At 37.0% G+C, this 20,341-nt stretch overlaps 1 protein-coding gene across 7 annotated transcripts in view; it reads right to left on the bottom strand.

Annotated features, from left to right (window-relative positions):
- Positions 1-1,487: 1,487 nt before the first annotated feature.
- Positions 1,488-20,341, bottom strand: part of STX7 (syntaxin 7) — a 47,364-nt gene continuing 28,510 nt past the window's right edge. For 3 of the 7 annotated variants that reach the window (XM_057737655.1, XM_057737656.1, XM_057737654.1), the window contains 8 exons: positions 15,225-15,294; positions 13,128-13,221; positions 12,288-12,425; positions 11,488-11,540; positions 10,858-10,954; positions 9,562-9,634; positions 5,569-5,651; positions 1,488-4,738 (listed from right to left, as the gene is read on the bottom strand). In XM_057737655.1, the coding sequence (XP_057593638.1) occupies positions 4,583-4,738; positions 5,569-5,651; positions 9,562-9,634; positions 10,858-10,954; positions 11,488-11,540; positions 12,288-12,425; positions 13,128-13,221; positions 15,225-15,294 (764 nt within the window). In that variant the 3' untranslated portion in view covers positions 1,488-4,582. Of the gene's footprint in view, positions 4,739-5,568; positions 5,652-9,300; positions 9,448-9,561; positions 9,635-10,857; positions 10,955-11,487; positions 11,541-12,287; positions 12,426-13,127; positions 13,222-15,224; positions 15,295-20,341 lie in introns of those variants that run through there. The other 4 variants (XR_009054191.1, XM_057737657.1, XM_057737658.1 and 1 more) reach the window with 4 other exon arrangements.

The raw sequence follows: 20,341 nt of genomic DNA on the forward strand, positions 1-20,341 counted from the left end.
TAAACCACAGATTAATTCTGTGGAACAACAAGCCTTCAAAAGTCATTTCTTTTTTCATTATAAATTTGTCTAGGTCAGTATTCAAAACATGATTTTTTTGTATGTAAGATTTTACTATTTTTTAACAAAAGCAGTGAAGACCCTGAAGAAGGACCCAGTGGCAGCCTCTTCAAGGTGCAGTGTTCTCGGTGAACACCACAGATACAGCTGCTGGCACCCAGCGCGCTCCGTGGGCCTGACTGCAGAGGCTGCCTCCATGGTCTGCCGCCTCCGATCAAGCTCCATCTGTGTCCATACCTATGGTTTTTTTTAAGAGTTGCTCCCATGCCTACTGAAAAAAGCTGCATTACGTTGAACTGGCACCAGCTATTCTTCTACCACTAATCACGGTGAAAAACCAAAACACTTTAATAATATTTAATGACCAATACAACAGCCAAACCCTTCATTCAATTTAAGCAAAGAGGCTGGTTAATCTCAGTCTGAGTCATTCAAGTATGTCCTCAGAACACACTAAAATAAACAATATGTGTCGCTCGATAAAGAAACTTCTTCAGTATGAGACTCAGTTCAACTCAAACAGATTCAGATATGCTGACAGTCATGAAAGCAAGCACTACCCTTTCAAAGAGATTCTAAAACTCGCCTAAAGGAAAACTTTGTTTACAATTTTTAAAATTTGGCTACCGTACAGTTTTTCATTTTAATTTTTCTAATCAAGACTACTCTTTGAGCTCCAAATATTTTGTGTAAATTTTTCCCTTAAGTTAATAAATTTCTTAAAAGACTACAAACAACTAGAGCTTCTGTTTTCAATCACTGATCTGTGTCTCAGTCAAAATAATTTATAAAATGTTATATTTTATATTAAGGTACTAAACTCATGTCCCCCAAATTAAGCACTTGGAACTCACCATGAAATAAACAGAAGTAGATGCATTTGCCTGTATAAGAACAAACATTTTATCCAGTATAATCATGGCAGAAAATTAGGCTGATTTGTGGCAGCCGCTGGGAGTCTTAGATAGTCCTAAGAGACTGGCTTATCACATGAAAGACCACACTTCTCTGTGCACTTACAAAGAAAGACCATGTTCCAGCAGGCCTGATGGCTTGTGCTGACTTCAGAACAGGTATTGTTTGTATCAACTCTCCCCACTGCATCACCCATCCTGTTCACTAAAGCAAGCTGATTCCAGTGAACAGAGTCTCAACGCTTCTAATCATTCACTCACAAAATAGTTTTCTACAGTCTCTTTTGTGGAAAAAATTGAGTTTTGATGACAAGCAAAGCAGCCTCTACGCATTAGTGGCAAAACCTTTTAAGAGTGCCAAAATAAAGTAAGCCGGTGCTCCAGCAAGATGCAGAATGGCAGCTACGTGGTTACATCTCCTCTGCTGAGATTTCGGGTAGCACGGTGGCAAAAGTGTGAGGTAAGTATCAAGTCCCACGGAAGCAGAGTTCTCCTGAAATAAAACTATCCAGACACTTTCAAAATCATCTTTATTTTGGTTGCAAAGATACAATTTACTTAGTTACTTAATAGTTTATCTGTTCCCATCTGAGGTCTCATAGCTTGCCATGTAAAACATTGCCTGCACTATCAAACCGCTATGTAAGAATATTATAAAATACAAACTATAACCTAAGATAATCTTACAGTATTCAGGATTAGTGCATTAAAACAACATTGATTAAAAAAAGGCGAGTTAATTGGCAAACATCCAATTCCTTTTCTAATGAAGGATGGTACAAAATGGTATGCAAGGGAAACAGAATTTTAAGGGTTAGGTGTTCAAAGACAGTAACTGTGGGAAAGGTACTTCCCAAAAGCAATCTTGACCCAAGAATACAAATGTAATCATTATTCTATAGGACAAAAGGGGAGGTAATTTTCCATCATAACAGCTGTGGAAATACATAGCAGAATAACAAGTTGGGATCTTTAGAATTCTAACACAATAGGTACTGATTTCTTATACTCTTCCTTCAAATCACATTAAACATTTATAGTGACCACACAATCCCCTGTAAACAAATGTCAGACTCAGAATCTATATAAAAACAATCTACCCTTAGTATTTTCCTAGGCAATCTACAGCAAATGTTTACTATATATACATTAGGAGTAAGAGATATAATAGGAAGTTATTCACTGGTTTCATTCAGAATAAGCAAGGGTCTTAAGAGAAAAACAGTAAAAGTTAAATAGACAATTTGTGCTGCTGTGAACCAGAAAAAAACAAAACACCAAAGACAAACATACATGTTAATTTTAAAAGTTATTGACAATATCTCCTCTGCTGGCCCAAATCAAAATTAAAGATTTGTAATTGAAGTGACACAAACGTTGAGTACATGGTACACTGTGACAGAGAGATGTACACAGAATATACACACAGCTGTAAATTTACTCATTCCAAAAACTAAGTCAACAGGATAAATAAATTATAAGTGAATGGCATATACAATGTGGGCAAAAACTTAACAGATTATTAGATCGAAAAGCATCAAAGTTACACCAGCAGTGATGTTTAGAAAAACTTTCAATATTAGAAAACACCAGATGTAATCCAAAGAAAACTTCCCCCCAAATGAAAATAACAAAGTATGGGAAACATCCTTTAGGCAACAGGTTTCAAATAATAATAATAATATAAAAAAAAAAAACCCACCATAATGAAAGGACTCTTCCTACATAATTTACATAATGTAGTGCAACAGTGTGCTCCTTTACAACCTTAGCCTTTCACTCCCCATATGATGAGACCGACAATCACAACTCCGATAACAAGGATAAAAATGATGATGCACAGGGTTTTCCTGGATTTGCGCTGCAGATGCAAAGACAAAAAACACGTTTACCGATGCAGTGGAACATCTCTATAGCACGTGAAAATCATCTGGTTCATTTCTAGAGTAAAATCAATAGTAATTTATTGCCCTCAAATTTGGGGCTATATGCTTTTCAATACATACAGCATTATGCTTTTGAAAAATATTCTTCTTGAATTAATGGTGTAATTCAGGGGGTAATTATTCAACGGCTGTTGGTACTTTTTCTAGGTGTGTGGTTAGGCTTAATTAAAAAAAGATACAGAGACATAAATATCACTAACTTAAGCAACAGAGTTTACCTATGTTTGAAAACAAAAAACATCTTAAAAACATCAAATTTTAAACTTTTATAAAAAAATTGCTCTTCAAAATGAGTTCTCTGACAATATCAGCAAATGTAAATGTTTGGCAATGTTTCCTAAAGTAGACTTGTTAGTTTTCCAAATCACTCCCATCCCTGAATATGAGTGGAAATTGCATTAAAAATTTCAACATACAAATAAAAAATAAAAAACAAAGAGCTAAAAAAATTCTAATACAGTCATTTACAGTCTAAAGGTTAAGAGTTTTGCTCCATTCTTCGTTCCTGGCCCCGCTGTAGATTTCTCTATTTTTCTAATGGCTTGTGTATCTCACAGCAACATGCAGGAATCCTTTTTCTTACAAAGTAGAAAAATTTGTAAATTTACTTTGTGTCAACTAGAAGTAGCATAAAATTTAGAAAAAAGATATGTTACTGATTCTGAAATTATCCTGAAAACTTCTAATACGTTCCAGTATACCACAAGGCCATCTGATTTTTCAACAGAATACTCCTCATATTAAACATAGTTCAATTTTTTGTTTTTTATTATTTTTTTACTAGTTATCTATTTTATACAAAGTAGCATATATATGTCAACCCCAATCTCCCAATTCACGCCCCCCTGCCCCCTCCCACCACCTTCCCCCCTTGGTGTCCATACGTTTGTTCTCTACATCTCTGTCTCTATTTCTGCCTTGCAAACTGGCTCATCTATATATACAATTTTTCTAGATTCCACACATATGCGTTAGTATACAATATTTGTTTTTCTCTTTCTGAGTTACTTCACTCTGTATGACAGTCTCTAGGTTCAAGTTTCAATCTCATCATGTCCTGGTTTTTCCCCAGACTCCACCTGGCTATTACTGCAGATCCATGTGTAACATGCCTTCAAGAGCAATGACAGCTGTTCCACTAGAGTATCTTTTTACCCTGGGGCACCCTCTCCAGCGTGGGGTGGCAAGACCCTGGAGTGTCCTGGTGATGAGAACATTTACTGCCTTCCTTTATGCTCATGGTTCATCCAAACTATTTAGAAGCACTGCACTGTATTTTGCAGAGGCATAAGTGTAACATCAAGGCTGCCAAGTGGAACTACTGGGAAACAGCCCTTGTGTTGCGTGGCTCTTTCCTCATCCCTCCAGGGCTCGTGGGATTAAGGATGGGGTCAGCTCTGGCTCTAGAAGTACAGCTTGGGAAGACGTGTGTTCCTTTTCCCCAAGGTGGCTGCAGGCTTTCCTTTCCATAAGGAAGAGGAAAAGTAAAACTTAGGGATATGTGTGCATCCCCCTAAAACCCAAAAGTAAAATGAAATTCCATGGAATCCCAGTCACTGATGAATCCTGTTAAACACTGAGCAGCTGTAACTGTTGGCATTGACAGATTACTGTGTGTGCGTGTGTTCAACTAGTCATGAATGATACCTACAATCATCACCATTAACTCTGCTGAGTTGCACACCTGAATCTCATGCACAAAGAACAGTAAACGCAAGTTACGCTGTTGGTGAGCACGGCTTCATTGTTCTTGACATAGCACTGAATATGAACTGATTTGTCCAGTGGAAAAAATGGCATTGAAACCAAAGGGCACTTCTAAAATCAGTGAAAAAAGTGAAAAGCAATTAAAAATACCGTGGATGCTGACAATATCTTAGAAATTTTATAAGAAGGTAACAAGGTTCTGAGAAAATAATTATGAACAACTACATCAACAAAAAAATGAAGTTTTAAAAGGGAAATTAAATGCTAGGGTGGTATTTAGGGGTTCCCAAAAAGCCTGGGCTTATCTTTGTTAAACAAAGATCTACATATTAAATATCTTAATAGTTCATGGTGCTAACATTTGTAGTCCTTTACGTATGTTTATATTTGACTCACACCTATGGATTCCCTATACTAACCTGACTCACTTAAGAAGTAAGTTCCTTCCTGGGGAGGGCTCCACTGAATGCTGACAGGATCCCCACTGGTCAAGGACACTTTAAGCTAATATAATTTTCACAGGACCTGAAGAGATCTTTCTGGGACAAGGATCTTTGTCTCTTTAGTCCAGAGTATCATTGACAAAAAAGAAAGATAGAAGGGAACAGTGAGAAATGAAGGGGAACCACTATCAAAGAGGTTTCTGGATCAAAATGTCAAAATGACATCAGAGACCAGAAGCCGTCAGCAAAGACTGCAGTTGTCCCCTGCTCCGCTCAAGACTAAACTTCCCATCTCTGTGGACACAACACTGGTTCAACCCTGAGAATAGACAGGCTAACCCCAGTTTTAGCTGACTGGCATATTTCTGGCTTGTCTTCCATGGGATGTTAAATTTTAACGTTTCCAGCCTTTAAACTTCAGTTGATATATATATATATACACACACACACACATGTTTAAAAGTCTGTTATAAGACAATTTAGCACAGTTAATATTACCTGATAGTCTGCCGCCCTTGACAGCTGCTGGTTTGCTTGCTGGACATGCACCTCGGCATTTTCCACGTTGGCTTCTATGCTATCTTTAAAATAAAACACACACACAAAACTGTTAAACAGCTGCAGATGCTCTAGTAACTGAGCTGCACAAATCACTAGATTTTCTGCAAGGTAAGATTAAACATGTTCACTATTCAAAGGTTAATATTAATAGTACATGGGTAAGGCTGAATTTTTCTTTTAGTGATACTGTTTCTCAGATGATCCAAACAATACACAACAACTTGAAGAAAAGAAACTTATCTTCATTACAATGCACTTCAGTTCTACCTGGTATCCCCCGAAAGTACTGTCACCCAGCTTGCATTCTGTGACGGCCAACTCAGTACCAAGCAAGCATCTGAACTGTGGTTTAGGGTGAATACAGAGAACTGAAAACCGTCATCTGCTTGGTGCCCATCATCTTCCTCCTTCTGTACTGAAACCTAGGCTCCCTGAGGGTCCCGGCAGCTTTCTCCAGAGGTGACAGTCCTCCTGGGGGTGGAACAGGTGTCAGCTTGCAGGATGGGTGGCCATCGTCTCCCCCTCCTCCCTGCCAACTTTCAGTTTTAGAGCTCATGCTCTAAACCCTCTTGCTGTAGACATCCACAGATATCTTTTCTTCTGATTCCTTGAATATTTTAGCCCTGATCTACTGATGCGCTTTTCAATGCTTCTACTATTACATGTATTGGCGATTTCAATATCCAGTTGCTGACCCTCTGTTACCCAGGCCTCTCAATTCCTTGAACACATGTTTTTCAAAGACTTTGCTTGTGACACTTTCTGAGCCATCCACTTCTGTGGTCACATCCCAAACCTGTCATTATCAATAACTGCAGCTTCTCTATAATCTCCATTCCAGGTCTCACTCTGATCACCACTTGCTACCTTTAGAGCTCTCTCCTTCTAAGACCCCCATTTTAGTGATCCTACCACTTTTCCACTGCCCCTCACATACCTCATGTCTTCGCTTTCCTCTTCCCTAGCTTAGACTCCACGGACAATCATTTGTCACTGGTTTCTTGCATTTATCCTCAGTCCTCTTCCCTCCTACTGTAGTCACACTTACCTGACAAAACCTCAACCTGTCCCATGAAGCTGAACATGGGATCAAAAAAGAGTCACCTGTGCTGACTTATTTCACTTTAAATTCTTGACTGCAGAGCACGCCTGCCTCATTTCTCCAGCTCCTGGAAGACTAAGTCATACTTCCTCCTCTCTCCTCCAACTTCTCATATCTCTTCACACACTGTCATTCTCCACCAGTGACTTTATTTCTAGATCACTGAGACAACAGGAACAATCAGAAGACATTTCCACAATCTCCTCTGACCCTACCCACCACCACATGCAGCAATGTGTGCACGGACATCTCTCCTGTGGTTGGGGAGGACCCATCCATGCTTAGCGAGAGCTGACCGCCCCATGTGTGCACCTTATCCCATTCCTCGCTGCCTAGCTCAAAGACATCAGGCCAGCAATTTCCTCCCTCTCACTGTCAACACTTTCCCATCAATCCTATTGCTGCCATCTTAAAAACCAACCAACCAACCTGCAAACCTCTCATTCATGCCACATCCACTGGCAGCTATGATCTCACTTGACTCCTAGAAAGAGTTGTCTCCACTTGCTATCTCCAGTCACTCTCCTCCCAGTGTCTTTTGAGCCCACTTTATCCTGCTTCCACCTGCACTATTTCACCAGCACAGCTCTCATCTGAGGTCACCTATGCCCTACACATTGTTAAATTCAGTGGTCAACTCTGAATCCTCAGTTACCCTAACCGAACAGCAGCACTTGAGAGAGCTGACCTGCCATCGCTCTTGAAACGCTTTCTCCACTCTATTGTAAAACTACACATTCGTGAGGTTTTCTTCTCCATCATTAGCTATTCTTTCTTGGTCATCAACAAACTTCTTTGTGCCAAATAATAAATACTTTAAGCTTTGCAGTTCATTCATGTGGTCCTTGGTTTAGAGCCTAGAGAGCTGAGGGGTAGCCAACAAAAACGACCAGGACTTCACCGGTACAAAACCTGCTGTAGATAATGCATAAACAAATGGATGTACTTTGCTGACTGTGCTCTAAATATTTACAAGTCTTCAGACCCCGCTCTTCACTATTTACACTTATTTCCTAGGTGATCTCACCTAATCTCACAGCTTTAAATACCATCTATGTGCAGATGACACCCAGATTTATACCCCCAGCCCAGACAGCTCCCCTTTACCCCATGTCCTCTTTACCAATGCCTACCAAACCTTCACCTGGGTGACAACTGGCACCTGAAACTTAACATATCAAAAAATTATTGACTTATATCAACCCAAACCTGCTCCAGTTACAGATTTCCCCGTCTCAGAAAATGGCAGCAGCATGATTTCTGTGAGTCAGGCCAAAACCCAAGAGTCACCCTTGAATTGACTCTCGTACACCCATATCCAGAGAGTAACTAGATCTTTTTGGCTCTACACTTAAAAAATATCCAGAATCCCACTGCTTCTCACCACTTCACTGTTTCCATCCTGATTCAAGGCAACACAGCTGCTCACCTGGGTTTCTGCAAAAGGTTTTTAATGACTTCTTTGTTTTTGGTCTTGTCCCTCTGAGGTCTTTTCTCAACCCAGCAGTCAAAGCTCGTCTCTTAGAACATCAGTCAGATGATAAGGCTCCTCTGCTCAAGTCTTCCTGTGGCTTCCCCTCCACTAACAACAGTACAGTCCCCACGATGGCTCAGGGGCCCACATCACCTGGTCCCCTGGACTGCTGACATCATCTCCATCCTCCTCTCGCTCACTCCATTGGCCCAAAATGGCAGGCATGCTTCTGCCCGAAGGCCTTTGCACCTGTTGTTGCCTCTGCCTGGAACGCTTTTCTTGCTGGCTCCCTTACTTTTGTGAAGTCTTCGCTAAAATGTCTCCTATCAGTGAGGCCTTACCTGACTCCCCTATGAAAAGCAGCACATTCCTCACCATGCGCAGTTCCATCTCCGACCTGGCCTTATATTCCCTATAACACTTATCACCATTTATTTACTTTTCTTTTGTTTTTGTTGTCTCTCTCCACCAATTAGATTATAAGATCTTTTATCTGTTGTTTAATTTCAGCTGAATCCTCAATGCCTAGATTTATGCCTGCATATAGTAGGCACTCAATAAATATTTATTGGGTAAATAAATGGTTCTTGAAATTTTACCCTGTGATCTACTGGGGCTACGGAGGAGGGTAAGAATGGACATATAATAATTATATTAAACTATAGGTTCAAGCATTTTAACTGAACCAAATTCAGAAAACGTACTAAACAGATCTTTAGCATACCCACAGATATCTTCATACTTCAAAACGATAAAAATGATCAGAGTCCTGATCGATGCTGAGAGCTACACCTTAAATGACTTACGATTACATTTAAAACTTAAAGGAAGTCTTAGTCACTGATTTTTTTAAAAAGAATTTTTAGAAAAGAATTCTCAATATCTAAGTAACACAACTAAACTAACCTACTAAAAAAGCTATAAGAATGAATGTTCAGGCAAATGGCTAGTTATTCCCTCTACTCTAAAAGACAAGAGAGTGTGCAGTTATGAACAGACGTTTTCCCCAAATCCTCGGTGTGATAAGAATTAAACTGGGATAAGACAGAAACCAGAGGTCCTGGAAATAAGCTAGAATGATGTTACATGGTACCTTCCGTGATCTCAGCAGCAGTAGACCCTGATTAAATTTGGGACTTCTTAAATAAATGAAGTTGGTCATTTCCACCAGTAGGAGCCAAAAACGAGATCTGTTTCAGATAATGCCAAGGGTGATGCTTTGTCTGTTGCAGACACTGTACTTTTGATTCCAGGAAGACAGAAAGAGAGGAGGGAGTTACCCTGGCTTAAGTTACCACAGGTAAATGGCATGCAGCTTGCTTCTGCCTCATGAAATCTAATGAGTAGGGCTTACCTATTACATCTCCTTGCTCATGAATCATCATTCCCAAATCTTTAAATATTTCATTAATATCCATAATATCAGCCTAAGAGAAAAAAAGCGCATATTATTACAATCAGAAGTTCAGTCCCTAATCCACAAAAAGGGAAAATTTTTAAAAAACACAAACCACTACTCATACCTAGGTGAGCATGCATCTAGACTAAATAACAAATATTCTGGGAATATCAGAAAACTATTTTACTACAGGTAATCCCAAGTAAGTAGACTCTGAATAACAGTAACCAGTTCTTCAAAATAAGTTTGTGATGTTAAAAATATCAAGTGATTTGGAATGAAAATGAAGGCTCTATATAGTAGAGAAGGGCTGTGGATTACTGAATTTATGTCATGAAATCTGGTTTTGTTATCGCAAGCAGTATTTCTTCAAAAAAGTAAAAAATATTGTATTCCCAGTAAAAATTTATATGTCAATTTGACACCTTGAAAGAATAAAACATTAGGTGTAAATTCAAAGTTTCACATTAACAAATTTGAATATGCAATGGAATAATGATGGACAAATAAGTTATAAATTTAATTTTCTTCAATACATAACTATTATTTTGCCTGATTAGAAAGTAAAGTTTAAATACTTTACTCAGGAAGGGTGGGGCAATTTACATATTCATCTTGTGCCTTAGTTTCCCCCTGTAAAGGGGCAATGATACTGACAGAGTTAATGACCTCAGAGCTTTTACGAGAACTAAACGAGACAATTAACATAAAGAATTTATCAACAGTGCTTGGTGCATGAAGCCCTCAATAAATGGCAGCTAGTGTAAGCTATTATTAGCCTGCTTTCTAGGGAACAAGTAGGTTCCCTAAGAACTAAGGTTACTACTACTACTACTCTTTGATATCCTACACATACTAAAGAGAAATAAAATACTTTTAAATCCCTTGGAAAAAGTCTTATTCCTGAAGGTGTGATGTGTATCATGTGCCATGGAAGCTATCCAGACTCTCTGAATAGACTTTATCTCTAGACTGATATCTCCTCAATGCTCAGGTGTCTTGGGATGACTTAACAGAATTAAAAAAAAAAAGTTGGAGTGGAGGGAGGTATATTTTCTCATCCTCACATAAATTTTAAAGAGGTTATTTTTTTTTAATGGAATGATTCTAATTTACATGAAATATGCCACCAAATTGATATATTTATTTCATTTTCTCCCTTGACCCCTCTCTCCCAGCATCATCTAAGCATCTTGAGGACAAACTCACTAAGAACAGAGCAGCAGTCCAATTCTACAATGTAAAGCTTACTTCGAGTTGCCTAATAGAAGACTCTCTCTCCTGTATAAGGCGGAGGTCATCCTCTGTAATTTCTTCATCCTGCACCTGCACTTGAGACTGAGTTTGGCTATTAAAAGGAAAAGAATATGTAAAAAAGAAAAACCGATATGAAAATAATGAGACTTCCTTTTATTTAAGAAATACTTATTGAATAGAATATGTTTCCTTCAAAGTCACAGAACTGCTCACTTAAATTCTAAAAATATAACAGAAATGTTAACCAAATTTTATTCATGTTTCATTTCAATGATGTTATTTTTTAGAGTTATTTAATTATTGGAAGCTCTAATATTTGGCAAGTGAGTATTTCTTCTTGGTTGATTTAAACTTCACACATGGGAATAATCTATATCAAATAATAAAGTCAATAATATTTATTTTGATAATTATTTAAAGAGTATTATTGCTATATTGGAATATTTTTATATATTTTATAATAAATAAATACTTTGAAAAATTTTCAAACATTGTTTTCTATTTATAAATAACTTAGGATTGTCATGGTATAATATACTGAAAGCTTTAATTCTGCCCAGGCACCATGACATAAAAAACATATTTGAAAAATTATCTTTGATCTGTATGTTTTATACGTCTTACCTTTCCCAGGACACAAGATTCCTTTCTTTTGCGCTCTCCTCAGGAAAACCACCCTGAACAATTTAGTAAGAGAACGGATTGAGAAGACGCAAAGGAACAACACACAACACTCACATTTTACTTTATAATAATCTAAACTAATTTATGTACACACTGGAGTGTAGGTATAAGAAAAGAGAGAGAAGAGTTCTTGTTCTAATACTTTAGGTCAATTACTTCAAGTAATAATAAAATTATATCCTAAGCTGACAAGGAAGGAATTCATTAAATATTCTCAAGGGCCAAATAACAAATATTATTTGATTAAAACATAAAGTAGTCTTGGAACCTCTATATTAAGGAACAAGGAAACAACTTATGATAGTTTCTAGGGAGAATTAAAACTAGAGTAAGTTGAAATTCCACTCTAACTCATCCTTTCATTTATTTTCTCCAGGTGTATGTTCATTTTAAATATTCATACAATATATTCACTCTGTCCATTTCCATCATCTTCATACAATCCAGGAGCAAAGTGCTCTCTACACCAGCACAAATACAAAGTAACAGCCTCAGGTTCAAATTAGGATTGGACCCCTAATCTTTTCTGACAAAACATTTCGTGACCACAATAATACATACTTATCATCCTTCTTAAAAACTGAGCAGAAACACTGACAATAAATATTCAATAACTATTCAAATACTGATTTCCAAGATATTCACAGGTTTTTATGACTCAAAAAACAAGCTATGTATTTATTTACGGGATCCTTGGAGAACATCGCGTTCATTTTTACAATGCTGCTTTAAATACTTACAGACACTCTGGAACTGGCTCTTACTCGAGCAACAAATTCTTTCTCTCTCTCAGCAGCTTGTCTCTGCACCTTCTGAAAGTTTGTCAGTGATGTTGTGAATTCAGCCACTAAGCGATCCTTCTGTATTTTCCTTTGACGCTAGAGGAAAGGAGGGGAAAAGAAACCTGCTAGAATCAAGCTGTGAAGTTTCATAGAATTTGCAAAAGTTGTTTTTGCCAGTAGCTGGCTCTTTATTTAATTCTGAAAATTTCACTCACTCTCCTATTACAGGGCCTTACTGATTAACTCTCAATAACAGTTTGAAAAATTTGACAATATGTTCAAATACTGTGCATGTTTACCTTGAGGCAAAAGGCCCATAAAGGTTATTTCATTACCTCAAATTTTCATCTGAAAAACTAGGCCATGATTTTATTTTAAAGGAATTCTTTTTCATTTTATTTTTTTTAAATGAAAATAAAACCTTTGACTCACCTAAGTAATAACTTCCACTAAGTAAGCAGGGTAATAAATATGTGTGCCCCTAGGAAACCTCACATCTTGCATGAGTGTGCCTGTTGTATGGAGTTAGTCCTGGAAGGCCAGGAAACAATTACTCAGGAAGCATTTTCTGAGCATTTACTTAATTATGGGTCAGGGCAACTGCATGGAAATAATTTTTGCTTTATTGAACCACAGGATACTACCTGGGCAATTAAATATAGTTTTGTGTTCTGTGAACTAATCTCAAATACATTTTTCCCCCTAATTTCCTTTCTAGCACAAAAGTTCAAAGATCCTACAATGCATTTGATTTCTTTCACATTCAATATATCAACAATGTGTCTTAAAGCTTCATACCTGGTCACTGGGGGTGGTGGGCAGAGATCCAAACTCTTTAATGTACTTGTCTGTTTCTTTGGCAAGTTGGTTCGTATACTGCTGCTTCTGTTGCCTAAAGTGAGAGAACACACATTATAGTCAAAGAACTAAGGTATCTCTTTAAGCTACAACTATGTCACTTGATTCAACCCTGATGAATAATTTTAGAAAAATCACTTTTTTATAAACTGGCTCCAAATTTTCTCTATGCTGTCAGATTCTACTGTTTGATAAAGAGCGAACGAATACTATGTGGAGGGTTCGTCACTTACACATGGAAGTAACCAAGCTCTGAGAAATAAGTATTAGCAGCCATTTAGAAAGGAAGAGGACTCAAGTCAACACGAGATTGTGAGATGTCTGATGTTTCAGATTTGGGGGGTGTAGGAGCCTTTTACGTGCATCCCACAATTGGGGAGGTCAGTTGAATAAATAAAGAGGATTTGTTGTCTTAAACTCTGCCCAGTTCCTAGGTCTCAGGGTACAGCCAGCCTCTCATATTTCTCTACCTGAACATTTATATCCTATAGACACTTAAAAAAAAAAAGAAAAAAAAAAGAGCAGAGGACGTAATGAGCAATACTACAAATTTACTATTATTTAAGTTTACTGTGAAAAAAATAATAGTGCTTCTCTGTAAATAGAACAGAACACAGTAAAAGCGGTAAATTATATAGCTATTTATATCTATCTTGCTAGCTGCCTTATAAAGTAAAAAGTAAGATCTCTAACTAAAGAAATTAACACCAGAGAAAAGCTTGTATTAATGTGATGCTTTACAAGTCACACCAGTATCTCTCATATATATTCTCATTTTAAACATGTACTAGTCACACTTAGGATCCTTTAAAATAATGAGATACTGTGTAAGAGTAAGTTTTAGTACAGATATCTGTATTTAACTGATAAGGAAGTATTATACCCTACTTATATATATTTACCAACTGCTCCATCTTTAATATGCCTTTTAAAAATCTTTAGAAAAAGTAATATAATTAAAATTCTAAAAAGACTTTAATGATGTCTACATATTCAGAATCTCCACTATTAACCTTAGCAAAATACTATTAAGAATTATGATTTCTATTCCATTTTACTTTATTTTAATAAATGATGGTTTATTATTTAGATTGGGGGCATGTTTACCAGCCTGATATCTATCCATTGCAGAAAAATGCAATATAAATTAAAGACAACTATAAATTCCTCAAATTGTACTTCATAAAAATATGAATTATTACCTATCTTTTAATTTCTTCTTCTTTGCAGTTTTTCCATCTGTAGCTAATGTTTGGCATATCACGTACTACACATAAATTACTTGAAATTTGTAGCTGTTAACAGCTATGAATTTAAGATTTAAATTTAAGCTAAGATTTAAGATTCAGGTTCAGAATAATGTTGGGCAAATCATCAAACCCCAAACAGATGTGTTTTCCTTACAAGCAAAATGGAAAAAGTTCTTTTGATATGTCTAGCTTACCCCAATTTTGTAAGGTTTAGATGAAAAAATGTGTAAAAACATTCTGTAAAATCTGTAACACCACAAAGTATTACTGCTATTTTTCTAACAGCATGTTAATTTACTCAAGTATGTACTATATAATTTCATTATGACTTTTTTTTTTTAAACAGAGGCTAATACTTTCTGAAATTCAAGGATGTAAATACAAACTTTTGGGGGCATAGTTCATATTGGATATGCACTGAATCTAAGTGAAATAAAAACCATCGTACAGATTGTTAGCTATGGGAAATGAATCACACAGAGAAGCTTAGAGTACCGTTTTCCAAAGGCCATCAAAAGCAAACTATTAAAAGGTATAAAAAAGGTAACCAAAGATGTTCTGCTTTGATAGAGTAAGCCAGATCTTTAAAATAAAGAAAAACATCTGCCCACTCTGGACAGGAAAAAACCTACACAAAAGCTTAGTGCAAATAAGGCAGCAGAAAAACCTTACTAATTTTCCATTGTTTTCTCCAACAAACATAACAGTACACACTATCAAAGGAACATAACATAGGTGGTTTCTCCCCTCTATTTATTTCCTTTTTGTTGTTTAATGAAGTACTTACAGCTGTTGCCTCAATTCAGGTGAATCTTGAGGTGTTCCAAGCTGATTCAGAGTCCTCTGTATTTCCGCAGCTATTATGATAGAAAAATAAATGTATAATTGGTACAAATGTTAGGGCAATAGAAATTAAGTTACAAATTAATACAAACAATAGGACAGTTAGAAAAAGATAGAAAAATAAAGAAATAAATATAAAATGAAATGGTTTATTCAAATCTAATTAGTGACAATGGATTTTCAAGATTAATTAAATTAAAATTCAAGATTAGTGACAATGGATTAATTTTTAGGAGTATTGTGTGGGGACCTTAACATGTGAAACTGCAATTATGATCCAGAAATACTATTGTCTTCGAACACTATTACCTTCCCCATTCCATCAGAATATTTACTACAAGGGCACATGGACTTTCACATAACTCTACTGGCATAAAAACTGTGAGGAAAATAATTGCTACAATTACATAATTCACTGGGATATAAAGTGAATGAATTATAGTTAATAAAGGAAGAGGAAAAAAATTAGAAAAATTATTTAAAATTAGAAAAATTATTTTTTAACTATCTACACAGTAAGTTATTCAAGCATGGATCAGAAGATGCTAAAACCATGGGGATACTCACATGACCTCAAATTATCACCACATAGATGCCATTAATTTGAGTTAACTTTATCGAAGATAAGTCTGTTGCTTAAAACAAATGATTAAATTTAGGACTACCAATGCTACAAACTAGCACTATGAGCCTTCTGACCTGATGCAATAAGAAAGTCACAATATGACCTATGTATTTTTCTTGCCAAAATATTTAACTGGAATCTAATCACGAGAAAGAAATCAGACCAATCTAGACTATGGGATAATCTACAAAACAACTGGCCTGTACTTTTTAAAATGTCTCTCTCTCTCTCTCTTCTCTCACACACACACACACACACACATACACACACACATAAATGAAAGCAGGAAAGCTTTCTAAATTAAAGAACTAAAAAACACAAAATACTAAAACACCCAATGTATGATTTTTGACTGGATTCTGAATCAGGAAAAAACAAAACAAAACAGAAAAACTATAAAAAAATTATGGAGACAATTGGAGAAACTTGAATTTGAATCTGGAGAGAGAGAGAGACTAAACAAAAGTTGAAAAATGTCAACAACTGGTGAACCCAGGTAAAGGGTAAATAAAAAGTTCACTATAAAAGTATGTACTATACTTTTACTCTTCTGTAGGTTTTAAATATTTTATGCTAAGTTCACCACTCAGAAGTCTGTGACCCTGTAATTAAAAAAAGGGGGGGGGGCTCTTTACAAAAGCAGAGGTCCTAGTTTTATGCATTTATATACACAAATAAAATGTCAAGTAGAAATAACTTGAAAATCCATATCAAAGTAAGGAACTTTCACTCTTCCAAAAACTAGAGAAAAATGATCCAACCCACCCATTCTTTTCATTTAAAATAATCATTTATTCATATAGCTTAAATGCTTTTAAATAGTCATTATTTACTGATATTTATTGGATCAAAGGAATAATTGTATTCCAAAACACAGGATAACTTTTGTTCACTGAGGATGATGTAATGAATATTTGCTTTCAAGTCTAAGATGAAAAATATAAATACTGGACAGGAATCATATAGCAACTATTAACCATTCAGCTAGTAGTTACAGAGGAATTTCTTTTTGCTCCATTTTTTTTTTTTTTTTTGGTAACAGATTTTTCTTTTGCATTGTGGAGAAATTTTGTTTGCTGTTTTAAAACTTATGGCTGCTTATAACTAGTTATATGTTTCCTTTTTAACCTCAACAGATTTTCTTGGGCTACCTTGTAGGGGTTTAAAGCTTTTATTTTTTTTAAAAAAAAAGTAGGTTGATAAGACAAACTGATGCAGGCATTTATTGCATCTCTAGAGGGTTCTTGTCTTTTAAAAAGGTCACAATAAGTGAAAAAAAAAATAGATTGTTCAATGAATGACACCAGGAAAACTGACTAACCACGTGAGGGTTAAAACAGAGAACTCTATCTTATCTCACGAAGCAAAATACATCTGTAATAAATTATTAATTTAAGAAACTATTAAACTGCTACATAAAACTATAAAAATGTTTTTATTACACAATCTTTTTTATGGTCTTGGCATGAGGTATAAAGTATTATACAAAACTAAAAACCATGAAGGAAAATATATCAAACTGGCAAAATATATACAAAAATACTATATGGAAAATATGTATCTACATTACAAATATATATAAGTAACGTGTGTGTGTGTGTGTGTGTGTGTGTGTGTACACGGGAGAAAATACCTGCAGCATATGATGAGAAGGGGGGTTAATATCCCTAATATAGGAAAAAATCCTATAAACTAGAAATCCAAAAAGAGCTCAGTGAAAAATGGGTAAAAGGTATCACTTTAAAATTATAATAAGCAAATACATGTATGAGAAATTAAGCTTCACGGATAATCAACACATATCAGATTGGTAGAAAATCAAGAAAAATAAGCAGATGAAAATATAATGACAGTTAAAAGCCTTGAAAAAGGTAAAGACACAGGAAGGAGCAACACCCACAACGCAGAAAGAATCACAAATAACTGAGCAAAGGTCAGACAAGCCAGTACCAAAATGGGCCAGGAACAGGAACTTAAATATTGGTAATACTCACTGAAAACACGAAGAGCAAAAAAAAAAAGATTGAACAGAACATCGGTCATGGAAAGGATAAAGAACGTTAATGTGTGAATGCTACAGAAAACTGTTCAGCCCTTAAAAAAGATTCAAGTAGGCATGCTTCTGATAGGCCCGCTGGCAGGGAGCCTAAATCCACCAAATGGTTATTTCCCTAGTTTCTGTAAACAGATACACTCAGCAGCCCCAGTTCTCATCCTTTCTCCCTGAGTAAGGGCTCATACGCAAAGGAAGAGATAGCACTCTGGGGGCGCTACACTCCAACAGAACAGAAAAGCAGGAGCACCATCTATTCTGTGCAGTGCTCAGGAACACCTCCAGAAGCCTCTCCTAGTCCCGTGTGATTGGCCCGTCTGGAGGATGTGGAAGGCAAATAGTTAGGACGGCTAGCAGAGGCGTATTCAAATGGTGACTCCAACTGATGCTCCTCAAAATGTGATCTATTTACTAGAACAGAACATCACAATCTCTGGCACCCTGTACAAACCTGCTGATATGGTAAATACTTTTTGCTCTATCCTAAAAAGTAGAAAACACGAGAAGGAGTTTGTTTTGAACCGGATGGGACAGCGTAGAGCCTTGACAGTCTTATCTTAGCGTTACATACACTCTATCTCTGTACTACAAGTTAGTTGTCAAGACGGGTGATCCTCTCCTCCAACAGGACACTGCACTAGTCCAACACACTGCTTACATGTGCTTTCAGGATCTGAAAAGCAAGAAGCAACATGCACTCTTAGGTGCCTCAGAAGGATGGAAGTATGCCAGCAGACAGAAGTTAAATTCCATGAAAATACAGGACCCTGTTTCCTTGGTGAAGAATCTTGGCCCATTAATCCGCATGGATCACTGACATACTCTGCAAAGTAAATGACAAACTGCTCTTCTTTGCAGTCTCAAATACAAATGGGGAAAGAGTCCTCAGTAAGACTTTTTAATGCAGTTCCCGCCCATTTTACTGAATGCCCCAAAACGTTGCCAGCTCTGGCTTCAACTCCCCAACAGAAAAGGCTATCCAGCAAGTTCAAGTGGTGATACAAGCAGCCCTACAACTTGGCTTTAATGATCTGGCTGATCCAATGGTAACTCAAGTGCCTGTGCAATTTCAGAATTTGGTATAAAACCAGTGGGAAGTCCCACCAGGGAGAGAAAAAAAAAAAAAACCCACAGAGGTTCCTTAGAATCTTGGAGCAAAATCATGCTCTCTTTGGTAAACTAATGTTATCTTTTGAGGAATAGTTCTATTCTTGCTACCAAGCCCTGGATAAAAAGTAAACAGTGGTATCGAGGTGACCCAATGACCTGAGCTGCCTGCTGTGTATCAGGTGTTATGTTATCTTATTGGTATATCTCTTTCTAGATTTGTTCTGTGTATGTTAATCAGCCTGACCCTCACCCCAACTTCTACAGCGCTTGTTCAACGGAACAATAAACCACCAATGGTTTAAGAATAAATGTCACATACAGCCTCACCAACATGGACGTCCCCTTTCTCAGGTTAACATGATTACTGGCAATGCCATGTACCCATCTGCAGCAACAGCAACCAAAAGTATGTGATGTGATGCCATTCTGGGAGGTGTGAGCCCGTCACCCAGTGGCAAGATGATTATACCCCTCCCATCTTGGTGGAGGCAGAATTTTATATTCACTGAAATAGAAGTACTACGCATTTTGTTATGCTTCTTCTACTGCCCTCTCCCCGTGATTCTACCAGCTTCCTAATCCATATATTAGTCACAATCATGGTATTCTACACACCAGTGCTTCCGATCAAGATACTCAATTTACAGAGAAAAAAAAAAATTAACAGAACTTCCAAGGACAATGGGATTCCCTGGTCTGCCAGTACTCCATTACCTGGAAGCTGCTGGACTTCTAGAATGTTGAATGGCCTTTTGAAGACCCAATCATGGTCTACGGCCATACCACCCTGAACGCACCTGAGAGACAGTATCTTGGGAAGGTGAAGTGCAGTCCCACGGGACCTTTACACCCTCAAAGGACCATCACTCCATGGTGCGGCGTCACCCGCAGCCAGAAAGAACAGTCAGATTCAGGAACTAATGGGTGAAAGTGAAGAGAAATAGCTCACATTTACACCTAATTACCCATTTGCAAATTTTCTTCCATCCCTTGAGGTGACTTAGAGACAACACCCAAATAAGGAGTACAACCATGCCTCCACCTGGTGGAAGCAGAGGAGAAGCGGACTGGGAGTCGCCCAGCAGACCCGGCACTGCATGCAGGAAATAAACAGGCCTTGGTTCTACCTGTTTGTACAGCCGAGAGAGGAGTTCGGGTTGTATGAGTGACAGCGGCACCGTGTCACACAGGGCTTTTTAATTTTTTCAAGCTTAAGTATACAAAAAGGGGAAATTTGTTCATGACAGGAACCAAAAGGGATGAACTACAATGG

Source organism: Hippopotamus amphibius, chromosome 6 (genome assembly GCF_030028045.1).
Source record: "Hippopotamus amphibius kiboko isolate mHipAmp2 chromosome 6, mHipAmp2.hap2, whole genome shotgun sequence".
Taxonomy (NCBI): Eukaryota; Metazoa; Chordata; class Mammalia; order Artiodactyla; family Hippopotamidae; genus Hippopotamus; species Hippopotamus amphibius.